This window comes from Perognathus longimembris, chromosome 19 (assembly GCF_023159225.1).
Source record: "Perognathus longimembris pacificus isolate PPM17 chromosome 19, ASM2315922v1, whole genome shotgun sequence".
NCBI lineage: Eukaryota > Metazoa > Chordata > Mammalia > Rodentia > Heteromyidae > Perognathus > Perognathus longimembris.
In genome coordinates, this window is record NC_063179.1 from 23,730,777 (window position 1) to 23,743,913 (window position 13,137).

Below are 13,137 nucleotides of genomic sequence, written 5' to 3' on the forward strand. Positions count from 1 at the left end.
CATATAGAGGCTATGTAGAATCTGTGAGCATATCAAAATATATATCCATTGAATTTATGTGTACGTGAATGTATATGGGTATTTATTTCCACTTTCATCCCTATCCAGTGAATGTGCACATGGATACACACACATACATACACACACACATACACACACACATATATATGGCTGAAACTCTCTTGACTTTATATATATGGAGTATTTGTTTTCAGTTTCCTATCTAACAAGAGATGGGTAGCTGAGTGAATAATTTCTCACCACAAGTTCAGTGCAGAAGATGATTTTCTAACAAAAAGCATTTAAAGAGAGAAGAGATAGAAGATGAGAATGTAATAGTGGGCAGGTATGGTCTGTCATTCTTCATTTGGGTTTCAGGGCTTCAGCTATTGAAGTATTGGCTGATTTAAGAAGCACTCTTCAATCTGATCTCTAAGCATTTAGAGGATTTGTTCTGAATGCATGATGAGTATGCTCATCAGATAGGAAACAGTTGTCTGGGCTGTAGCAGCAGTAAGCAGAATAATTTCATCTGAAGGAAAAGATAAAACTCAATCAAGGGCCAGGAGTCTCTCCCAACCATTTCTGCTCAGTATTAGTGTTGATGTTATTTGTGCTGGCAGAAGACATCAATTCATCATTCATGAATTGCTCCAATGAGAAGGAAAAATAAAATGAAACATGAGACAGTATGGACAGCCAGTCACAGCATAAATATTTTAGATTTTAGGAAACAGACTAAGTTAAAAAATCTTTTTGCTTAAAATATTTTTGAAAGTATTTTTCACAGAGATTTCTTAAGATTTGGAAGTGCTCAGAGTAGCCATATTAAAATATTAACATTTGCCATAAGAAATATAAGAAAAGAGAGATTGAAACTCTCTTGACCCCAGAGATGGACTATAATTGTGCCTTAAAATAGATGCCTAATCTCTTTTGTAAAATAGTTTGATGGTGAATAGAGAAATTTATTTAATTTCTATAGATACATATGTAAATGTGGTTCCGGTTACTATATCATTTCCTAATTTTGTTCTCAAAGAACAAATGACAAATAATCAGAAGGACCCTGAGTCATGACACACAGGAGTCTTCAAAACAAATTTATTAAGAGGTCTAAATTATGATAATATTGACAGTTCCAAATAGTAAGAAACCAAGATGTCTAGTTTAGCAGAAAAAACATCTGCTCTGTATCTTGAAACACAGCATTATAACCTTTTCTCATATAACAGTGCTTGGCTCTTGGTTTGGAGTTTCACCAGTAGTGTACACCTGGCCCATGTGGACAATGGCTCTTGTCAAGTCCCTAACTGTACTTTTATGTTATGTCTTTGACTTTCACCTAAAACTCATAAAAGAAGATGACTGCAATTGATCTACTGTAAAAAGCTGTAAGCACGTTATATTTTAGAACTTAGTTACAGGAGACTCTATTTTCCTTCAAGTATTGATGAGTACTTTCTTTTTTTAGATTACCCTACTGGATGAATTTGATATTAGGACATGTAGGGCCAAATACTATGCATAACCACAGAAGCTGTCTGTAATATTTTTTACTTTTTCATTCTAAATTTTATTGTTATTTCATTTACTTGAGAATTTTACTGCTCTCTATCTCACTATGGAAAGAAAATAGAAATAAAGTTAAAGAAGAATAATTAAAATGATGGAATAGGAGAAATAAAGGAATGTATACTATCATTCCAGTTGGAAAAAAAAAAGAAAAAAAAAAGGTTGAAGGAAACATACCTGAGTTCTTTAGCTCCTCACTGCTGAACTGGTAGAGAAGGTCGTATACGCCTCCCAGGGAACCAGAAGTGAAGTAGTGAGTTCCAAAGTCATCAAAGATTCTGCTGTACAATGCAGAGTTGTACTCTAAAGGCAGCTGGTTAAGTGCTTTCAGAAAGACATCAGAAAGCTGTAGATTGGAAGCTTGCATTGTGAAGTTTAAGACTTTTATCACTTTATGGACTCTAATGAAGCTTGAATCCTAAATGAAAGAGGCAAAGAGAGAGAGAGAGACAAATAGATATAGACAGGGAGAGAGAGAGACAGAGACAGAGACGGAGACAGACAGAGAGAGGTAGAATTAAAGGTAACAAAAATGAAAAATTCAGCCTTTAAATACCACCAATTTATCACATATCATACAATTTTCAATCTTTTTTTCTTTATTTTCAAAGTGTGATACAGAGGGGTTACAGATTCATATGAAAGGCAATGAGTACATTTCTTGTTCTACTTGTTACCTCCTCCCTCATTTTTCACCCTCCCCCTCCCCCTGCTCCTCTCCCTCCAAGAATTGCGCAGTTGGTTTACACCAAATGGTTCTGTAAGTGTTGCTTTTTGAATGGTTTGTCTTTTTCTCTTTGTCTCTTGATTTTTGCACATCCTCACATAGAAAATCATAATTTCCCTTTTTATATTCTAGAACATTTTTTCTGGTCTGTTTACAGTGCTGAACATAGAGGTTATTAAGTCAACAATGTAAACTGTGTGGCTGATTGTGTCCTCTACCTAAAGAGAGATCAATCATTGGAAAAGTCACTCTTTCTCTCCAATCATGGCTGCATCCCACTAAATTTTTATGTAGAATACTTTGATGATACAAATAGCTGAGTGGAAGGGTTGTGCAAATATTAAACTGGCAATTTGGCAACTAAGATTCAAGTTGTAGCTTGTGACTGAAACAGGCATTTAAGTTATATTAGGCTTTAGTTGTGCAATGATATGTGAGCCATATATTCTGGAAGACATTTCATATTCCTTCAGTGTGTGCCAACATGCTACAGTTCCAAATTATTCAGAGTTGAAACTAAGGAAAACTATTTATAGTCCCTCTTTTTTGTGCATACACAGACATTTGAGATTGTTTGTGTTTCTTTGCAAATTCCTTTCTGTCAACAAATTCCTTGTTATGTGCAGTTAACTTAGGATTCCAAGGGTGATCTTGTGCTTAAAAAAATCTCATGTCCTCAGCATAGCTCTTAGGATTATGAAGATATCTATGTAGTCTGTAGTTTTCAATTGTATACGTTTTGTGATGTCTCAATTTTTACTCATTATCACGTTTGAATAAGAGTAACATAGTGAGAGAAATGAGAATATATGAGCAAAAAGAATTTTATTGCAATTATTGCTCCGAAACACCTATTTTCTTATATGACACCAATATAAAATCATAATGAATAAACAAATAACAATCAAAAACATATGTAAAGACTAGCAGAGGTCATGATTCACATTCCTTTCCTCTCCTACCCTTCTTTCTTGCCATCTATTCATTTATTGTTCAGCTATCTCACATGCTCTGGATATAGAAATAAACAAGTTTAAAAAGTCATGTCTTTGTGAATTTACATTGTATAACATGTCCAATTGACTCTTTTGTTAACTTGAACACTTGAATTTTGTAATAGAAACATAGTTTTCAAAAGGTGGAGGGTCTTTCTATTTTATTGAGAAGCACATATACTTCTTGAGTATTTGAAATTCTTGCTCTGTTATGCTCAGTACTCCCAGTTTTCTTTAAATATGAAATCATAGTAAACACAAGGTAAACATTGGTAGCTCAGCTCAACACAGGATCAGTATTTGGTACTGCTAGAACTGCCATTTTAGACTAGGAAGTTACACTGCTTCAGGCTCTTGCATCATTTAAAATCTATTTCATCAGTTTGTAATCTTGCTGTACTTTTAATTGTTAGTTTTAATTTTGAAACGCAGTCAGAAAAGTACTGTTTCATATAGGGGTATTATCTTTGAATGCAGTATCTGTCTGACAAATGTCTTCGTGAGATCTGGGGTCGAAACAGTAAATACAACCTTCAACTCAACCAAAGGGCTCAGATTAATTTTCAAATGTATGGTACATTGTTTTCACTGTCTGGAAGATTAAAGAGAGATTGCTGGAATATTTTCTGTTGTTCTGACTAAAATGTCCTTACTCTACTCATATCTAATCAAGGACAGTCATGTCATTGGTTTTAACCATATGATAATTTTATAAGCTCAAAGGGTTGCAAGAAATCTATGTAAAGAATAGAAAAGAGTAAAATATAAGATAACACATAAACAGTAAAAATTTCAAACAATTCCTAGGGCTCATTGGTGGATGCTGCATCCCATGAACAAGGAAGGAAGTGTCTTCTCAAGCAAAGAACAGAGGGATGAATGTGTGGAGTTGGTAACTAGAACATCATTTGGGATGCTATAGATGTTATTTTGTGTGATAAACAAATATAATTTCAATTGTGCTTATTAGAAGCAAGTACATTAGTATTTCCAAAAGAAGACAACTAGAGACAGAAGTGTAATGAAAGCAGCAAAAGGGAATAAGAATGTATATAGTGTCTTCAATCACAATGAAGTAAGAGAAAGGAAAGACTGAAAGAATATGCTCAAGTGTTTTCATTGATTTTATGAAATGTGAGTTGGCCACATTTCTTGAGCAAAAGACTGAGACTGTCATATTACTTAAAAAAATTCTGTTACTTTGGGTCTGCCTCACTTCCCTTAGTATGCTTTTTTCCCCAAGTACTTCCATTTCCTTATGAATGGGGCAGTGTCATTCTTTGGTTTCTCTCATTGGGAATAATTAGTACACACCTAGGATAGTCCTAGCAGAAGATTACAATAGTTCAATAGCTATGTCCATATGAACACATAGATGATGCTAAGTGAAATGAACTCCAAGTTATGGAAATAAGTGGTTTATCATTGTTGTTATTTTCAACATACCATGTGAAATTATTCCCCTTTTCTTTTGTTTTTCTTTCCCGTGATTTTACCCCTGATATCACTGTAACTGATTTTAGTACCCTGGATATTGTATATGTGTGTAATGGAACATGGAAGGGAAAGAATACCAAAATCGAGAGACAAAGGATAAAAAGACAAACCACTGCAACAGCAATACTTACAAAACTATATGGTGTAAACCAACTGTACAACTCAAGTGGAGGCGGGGGGGAATAGGTGGGGGGGTGCAGAGAAAAATGAGGGAAGAGGTAACAAGTTGGATAAGAAATGTACTCCCTGATTTATGTAGGAAACTGTAACCCCTCTGCACCTCACTTTAACAATAAAGAAAAAAATGTTAAGTTATGTTACAAGCTAGGTGGTAGTGGCTCATGCTTGGAGTCCTAGCTACTCAAGAGACTGAGATTGGAGGATCACAATTTGAAGCCAGCCTGGGCAGAAAAGTCTCTGAGATACTCATCTCCAATTAACCAGAAGTGGTCCTGTAGCTCAAGTGGTAAAGCACTAGCCTTAAGCACAAAGAGGCTCATGGACAGTGCCCAGGTCCGGAGTTCAAGCTTCACAGCCAACAAGAACAACAAAGTTCTGTTACATGTGATTCATAATACATTTTACTAATGCATGGAAATGTCACAAGGAAAACTTGTTTGTGATGCTTTGTATTAGTATATATTATGGAAATGTCACAAGTGACATTTAAAGATACTTAAAATAAGACTAATTTTACTACTAGGTTCTCAGGAGGCTGAGATCTGAGGATCACAGATCAAAGCCATCCTGGGAGGAAAGTCTGTGACATTCTTATCTCCACTAAACTACAAAAAAAGACAGAGTAGAGCTAAGGCTCAAATGGTAGAGTGCTAGGCTTGAGCAAAAGAAGCTCAGGGACAGAGCCCAGGCCTTGATTTCAAGCCTCAGGACTGACATTCTCTCTCTCTCTCTCTCTCTCTCTCTCTCTCTCTCTCTCTCTCTCTCACACACACACACACACACACACACATATGCACATGTACATACACACAGCATCTTAAAATACAGCTCCATAAAGTAAAGAAAACTTTATGTAAAATAAAAAGGAACAAAAGAAAAGTATTTATGTAAAATAAAAAACAAAAGAAAAGGCACCATCAATTTAATCAGAAGAAAGTAAATCTACTTAAGTATGAGTTCGAAATTTCACTAATATGGTATCAAAACTCTCTTCTTCTACTTCTTGTTGCTCAAGTGCTTCAATTACAGTTACCTTTCAAAAAAGAATAAACACATTGTAGACAATTTTATTACCTTTTTGTGGGAGGCTTGAATGGCTTGTTTAAAGGCTGAGTTGTGATTGATGCTCTCACTTTTCTTTGAGGAATAAAAAATTGGCACCCAAGAAGAACTCTTCCCTGAACTTGAAAAAATTTTGTTTTGATTTTCATTCTTTCCAAGATTGATTAAATCCTTGTAGAAATCTGTTTCCAAGTCATCTTCCTCAGTTTTTACCTGCAAAAGTCATGTAGAATAAAACTTAGGAAATACCAGAGTTAGTTATGAATATCCAATGTAATGATCATTTATTCGCTTATGAACCTGGTAACTATTTATTGAATACATATATTTCTGGAGAACAAGGATAATTTTATTTTTTACATTCAAGGACTTAATAGTTTATTTAAAAAGAACTTTAACCATCAGCTTTTAATTCAATATGGTATTATGCTGTCACTGGGATTCCACAGATAATATAAGACCAGAAAGGCAATTTCAAGAGTTTTCTTTTTTGAAAAAAAATCTACAAAAAATAAATAAAGAAAATAGTCATACCTAAGCCAGGCCCTGGTAGTGACAACTGTAATCCTAGCTGCTTGGGAGGCTAAGACCTGGAGAATCATGGTTTTAGGCTCACCTGGTTAAGAACAGTTGTAAGAATCTATCAGAAAAATTACACAGTAAAAAATATGGCTGGGAGTATGGCTCAAGTGGTAGAGTGCCTAGTAAACACAGGTGTTACTGCTGAAAACAGTATATTTAACTGAAAATCAAAGGGATGTTGATCATTTGGGGCTATTTTTTGTTATTGTACAGGTGATATATAAAGGTGTTACAGTTATGTAAGTCAGGTAATGAATACATTTCTTTTTGAGCAGTGTCACCCCCTCTCTCATTTTCTCCTAGTTTTTCCCTGAGGATCCCCTTTTTCCACAAGTTATATAGTTCACTTTCAATCTAGTGTCTAGTGAGCATCACTGCTACATTTGTTTACCCTTTGGGGGCTATTTTTTTAGCCTGTGGTTTTATACAGTGTGTAATCTGATTTAAGGGATGTTTCAACATGCTAATACCTAGTGAAAAGGGGAATGAAAGTTCTATTGGCTCCTGCTTACATCAGTCTCCACCCTTTTCTTCTTAGTGAGACCTTACAATATACTACACTACTGGGCACGTCTCTGAGGTAAAGGACACACAATCTATTGGTTCTGCCTGGTGGGTGATTATCTTTATTGACTTGATCTGGGAAGCTAAAGCTGTGGAATTCATATGAGCTAAAAATACAGGAGAAGATATTCCAAGAAACTAAACCCTTTGTCAAGGTTATAGTGGCAAGTAGGAAACAATAGATGACTTTTTAAAAAGTCAAAATTGATAACTATTTCTTTACCTTGTCTGAATTGCAATGGGAAACTTTCTCTTAAAATATTCAATGCTAAAATGTACTGAGAAACAATTATACATCATCATTTGATAATATCCAAATAATAGCCTAGAAAAGAATGAAAATAACCCAGTTGCAATCTCACAGGAGAAATCTAAATGGCAGTTGTTATTATCTTTCTTGATATTGTTATCAATGTCTCAGGAGGCATAGGTAACTCTGGATCACAGAAGCCAAGATCCAGCAATTCCAATTCTTCTGTGTCATTTAATTTTGGTATAAGTCTGAGAAAGTTGTTTACCACCAGTAAACCAAGATCTTCTATTAGCATGATGAATATGAAGGCAAATACAAAGCTAGTACAAATGTTGGCTTTACTGGAGAAGTTGTTTTGGAAAATCAAGAACAATAATATAAAAAGGACTTTGAAAACGCTAAAGTATGACATAAAGTGTTAGCTAAACCAAATTTGCCCTGAGCTCATGTCCTGCACCTATTTTGTTATGTGCAAAACAGTATGGAATAGATTCTTGCTGAGAGTATAGGTCTGTGAGCTGCATCTTCAAAGTACCCTTCGACAAAGTATTTTTAAGCATTACCTCTGTCTGTAAAGCTTATTCAATACTGTTTATTTTAAGGATAGTGTCATCATTTTCCTTCCATAGGTATCAGAATGTGGCAAGTGGAACGAGATAACACTCTCCAAATCCATTAGTGTGAAAAAGATGACTTTAAATATGTATTACCATTAAAGTGATGTATTTATTGTCCTCTTATCACAATGGAAAGAACTAGATTGCTCAACTTTAGCACATAAAATATGGAGTGCTTATGCATTTGACTCTGGGATAGTGCCTAAGAGTAAAGAGCATGAAGTGCATGCTATTCAAAAAAATAAACAAAATCAACTTATGAAATAGAAAAGCAAGCAGAATGAACTTATTACATTCAACTCATTCTGAATTTTCTTTGGTAACTATTATTTTCTACATCTAAAACTCATGTTACATATAAGTTATAGACATTTCTGAATAATTTGAGCCATTTATCTGCATGGAGATAGGTTAGATCTGTACATTCATGAAAAAAAGATGAACTTGAAACTGGGAAATTTGAACTTAAATTTCTAGTTCACTTTTTTTTTCCAGTCCTGGGGCATGTACTTAGGGCCTCTTTGTGCTGAAGGCTAGTAACACCCTATCATTTGAGCCATAGCACCACTTCCAGCTTTTTCTGAATAGTTTATTGCAGATAAGAGTCTCATGGACTTTTCTTCCATTTCTTCAGATCTAGTCCTCTGAGTAGCTAGGATTGCAGGCATGGCCCCTAGTTTCTGACTCCCATTTCATTTTTACTAGCTAGTTTGATTTGGGGCAAACTATCACTTTTAAAAATGTTTCAAATGTAAATCAATGTAAATATCCAGACTTCAAGGCAAACAACCCTAACTTTGTTGGATTATATACAGATTAAATGCAAAGTAAGTGATTAAAATTGTTTATTACCTTTTAGTTTTATTCTGCCACTCATCACTAGAAATTTAGCTAATAATCAGCATTGGTGTGACGCTGACAGCACCATTAGCTGTGTAGGCTGTCATACCTCGAAGCTGACGCTCTCCAGGTTGGCAGGGACCCTATATGGATTACTTGTTCTACTGCTCTTGACAGTTTTACACATTCCTCCAGTGAAAGAGTTATCAAGGACTTCTCCTCTGGATTCTCCAGCTAGATAATGAAACCTAAAAAAAAAGCAACTGTCAAGAACTCAATAGATGCAGGGCAACCTTTAAAGTGTGTCTTTTTTATATGACTGAGTTCTCTTTTCCTAGACATTTGTTACTCATGATGAATGACTTGAAGAAAGTCCTTTATTTTTTCCTAGTCCTTGAAAAACTCTTCTGTCCTGGCTTTCTAAAGTTCTGTTCCACTCTCTTCATTGTGCCGATATTTCAACATGAAATAAAATGGGTTTATAACTTTTTTAAAAATTTACAAAGCCAGTACAAACTTCGGACATAGATTGTGAAATAAATTATTATAAAATAACTGTTATTCTGTGCTCATTACCTTAATATTATATGGTATATGATTCTTGATAAAGAGCTATTTAGGAAATATATATATGTATGAGTGGATATATACTAGTATTGCTTTTAATAACTAGTTATATGAATTAGCAATATTAAGTGCTTTACAAATATTACTTAAACTATTCAACATAATTACAATTATTATATTCATTTTCAGATAAAGAAACTGAGGAACACATAGTGACTGGTTTAACACAAATCAAGTATTTACAAAGCTATTTTGTGATAGATGCAGAAAAATGTCAAATTCTTTGATATTGTAATACGTATTCTGTGAGAAAAGCAGGTCAGTTCTTTTTGTTGTAGTTAAAAAGTTTAGTGTTGTAGTATAAAATGATACAAATTATCTATAGGTCCTGGTAACGCCTTTAATAATGTAAATTGCCATTCTGCAAATACATATGACTATATAACCATGCATTCCATAAACCCCAGAAAATCCTTGGAAAAAAATCCCTGAAGCAGAAGGAACCATACAACTGCCCTCATGCCTCACTATCCACCATTGCTCATCTCTTCTGATAATGGACAGGGGCCCAGAAGGGCTCTCACCTCCTCAAGGAGATCACAGAACACCATGTCTGCTTCTCTTGTATCTCTATAGTACATACTAACTCTAAAGACAAAAATGCATCTGAAACGTTTCACCCCTCTCAGAGGCTGCAACATTAATGACCATAACTAGCACTGTGATTTGAGAAAAGAAAAATAGATTAACTTTCTTGGGAGGGCATGGTTCATTATGTACACCTTTTCTGACCTGCTATTAGTCACTTGGACTTGAGTAGAAAATTCAGTTTTTCAGGCACTTCTTCTGACCTGCTGACATACCATCATCCTTCTATCAAAAAGGTGGAAGTGTAGTTTTCAAGTTGGGAGATAAATGTGTGCAGAAATGCTCAAAATCACTGGTCATAAAGGATATGCCAATGACAAGAGTACTGACATTCCATCTTACCCCAGTTAGAATGGCCATCATCAAGCACCAAAAAACAGATGCTGGCACAGAAGTGGGGGGAAGGGAACCCTAATGTACTGGGGGTGGGGGTGGGAATGTACACTGGTGGGACCACTGTAGAAGGCAGTTTGGAGATGCCTCAAAAAAAGTAAACATAGAACTATGCTATAATCTAGCAACACCTGGGCATTTATCAAAAAGATTATTGCAGTAAAGACAGTTGCACACTCATGTGCATTGCTGCCCTAAGCCAAGTTATGGAAATAGCCCAGATGCCCTTCAATAGATGAATGGATCAAGAAAATCATATACCTTTGAAACATGGCCTTGCTCTGTGGCCCATGATGGCCTGTAATTCACATTCTCCTGAGTTAGCCTCCTAGGGCTGGGACTACAGGCATGTGCTTGCACACCCAGGAAAACTGTACACTTTAAATGATTGAATTGTATTATACATGAACTCTCAATGAAGTTATTTTCAAGAATGAATGATTCTTTTGGGTTCTCTAAGATGCACAGCATACTCAGATGGCTGGAGGCACAATTGGAGATTTCTTTTCACTCATATTTGAAGTTTTATCAGTGGATACTTGAAAGAAAAAGTAAAAGAAGCTAATAGGAGATGAATTTTCCAAAGTACTTATGGTACCATGACAATAACTCATGTTTTTTGTCATTTGTTTGTATTTCTAGGTTAAGAGAGATGAAAGAAGAATCTTGATCTTACACTACCATATCCTATGTACTTGTACATGTCACAAATAAGAAATGAAGGTGGCAGCTGCTTGCTGAGGGTAAAGATGGGAATTTTTATAAAGTGGCTCTAGCAGGCAGGCCAGAGAATCTCTTCGTAGGTCTTAGTTGTTTTTCCACCTTTCCCCTCTCCTCTATCATGTTTAGATTGATATTAGGTATTTCCATGTTTCAAATACACATTGACAATTAGTATTTTAGCTTTTATATTTTTTCTTTATGTGTCATACTTTGTAACAATGTTTCCCTTTATTCTTTGCTAGAGATTGAACACAGGGATTTACAAGTGCTAGGTAATTTTTCTGCCACTAATTTATAAAAATAAGCTAATATATATATATATATATATATATATACATATATACACACACATTATGTCTACTTTGGCAGAGCCTGATTTAAAAAAACAACAACAGTATGTTTTCAGTGTCTGATTTTTGTTTCAGATATTAGAGCTCATGACTAATGTTGGCAATGTAGGAATTTTAATATGTCTTACTAAAATTTTTCTGAGAGAGAAATTTTTTAAATGGGATGGCCACCTAGGAAGCCATCTTTTGTGGGCAGAAATGTAGTGGGCAGCCCAGATTCTAAGAGGAGCAGATGAGAAAGAAATTGCATCGAGCAACTCTTGAAAGGGTCCCTGGGGAGACCGGCTAAGGATTGGCTGTCCCTAGGCCAGCAGCATTTGCTCATTTCTGAGAATCTTTGGGACAATTGCTCTAGTTGGCAGAAGGCCATGTGGATCTCCTACCAAAGTACACATAGCATGTGGTCCCCTCTGGAACACTAGAGTCGAGACGAAGAGGACAAGAAGAGAGTTCAAACTGTCACTCTTCACCAATCAGAAAATTAGGAAATGGGATTATCAGTGGGAGTTTTGGGGCTGAGATTTTCTTCCAAGGTGCTGCATGGGGAGAACGGAAACAATTTCTGCCACTGATTTAAAAAACCCCCACAATATAGGAGGTTGAGAGAATGAGGGAGGGGGTGATGCTGTTCTAAATGAACTGTACTCATTAACCAACTTATGTTACTATAACATCTCTGTACATTACCTTTACAGTAATATTTTTAAAAATATTTAAAAAGGGTGTTGAAAACAGCAATAATTATAAATCTTTTTTGTTGTTGTTGTTGTTGTTGTTGTTGTTGATCATGGGGCTTGAACTAAGGGTCTGGGCACTGTCCCTCAGCTCTTTTGCTCAAGGCTAGTGCTCTACCACTTTGAGCCACAGCACCACTTGTGGTTTTCTGGTGGTTAACTGGAGATAAGAGTCTCACGAACTTTCCTGCCTGGGGTGGCTTTGAATTGTGATCCTTAGATTTCAACCCCCTAAATAGCTAGGATTACAAGCATGAGACATTAGCAGCTAGTTAGAAATTCCTAAGACAGAACCTAGAATCAATTTTTAGTCATATATCATATAAATGTGGAAACTGAGGCCTATCAATATTAAATAACTGGACTGTGATGTCATGAATGCAGGGCTAGGTCTAGAACTCAGCTCTGCTAACTTCTAAATTATTTGTTTTCTATTTATGGGTATCCTTGAGTTTGGTTCAATGGGCTGTATTGAATTTATTGGTTTTTATTCTAAATCAAATCATATTGTATTCTCTTTTAGGCACTAAAGGTACATATTACGCAACTCTGGTAGCGCAATGAAGACTTAAAAACTAAAGCAGTCCAATATGAAGCAATAGACACTAATACAAAACTGTTTACTTCTGGCCAAAAGATAAAGGGTGGGATCTTCATGAAGAGGACATGGGTGATTATCTTTACTCATTTTCATATGTTTCAGGCTAAGGCTTAATTCTGCTTCCCTTGATTTATCTTAATGTTTCTTAAGCTATTCCACTCCATAGTTTCTTAAGCTATTCCTCATGAATTTGGAACTCCTTGATGAATTCCCAGTGCCTTCCTGACTG

At 35.5% G+C, this 13,137-nt stretch overlaps 1 protein-coding gene across 1 annotated transcript in view; it reads right to left on the bottom strand.

The window, feature by feature from the left end:
- The window catches only part of C6 (complement C6), a 55,645-nt gene that overhangs the window by 32,359 nt on the left and 10,149 nt on the right, over nucleotides 1–13,137 (bottom strand). Inside the window, exons 5-7 of the mRNA XM_048368245.1 lie at nucleotides 9,002–9,140; nucleotides 6,049–6,249; nucleotides 1,753–1,993 (exon numbers count right to left, since the gene is read on the bottom strand). Coding sequence (XP_048224202.1) covers nucleotides 1,753–1,993; nucleotides 6,049–6,249; nucleotides 9,002–9,140 — 581 coding nt within the window. The remainder of the gene's footprint in view (nucleotides 1–1,752; nucleotides 1,994–6,048; nucleotides 6,250–9,001; nucleotides 9,141–13,137) is intronic.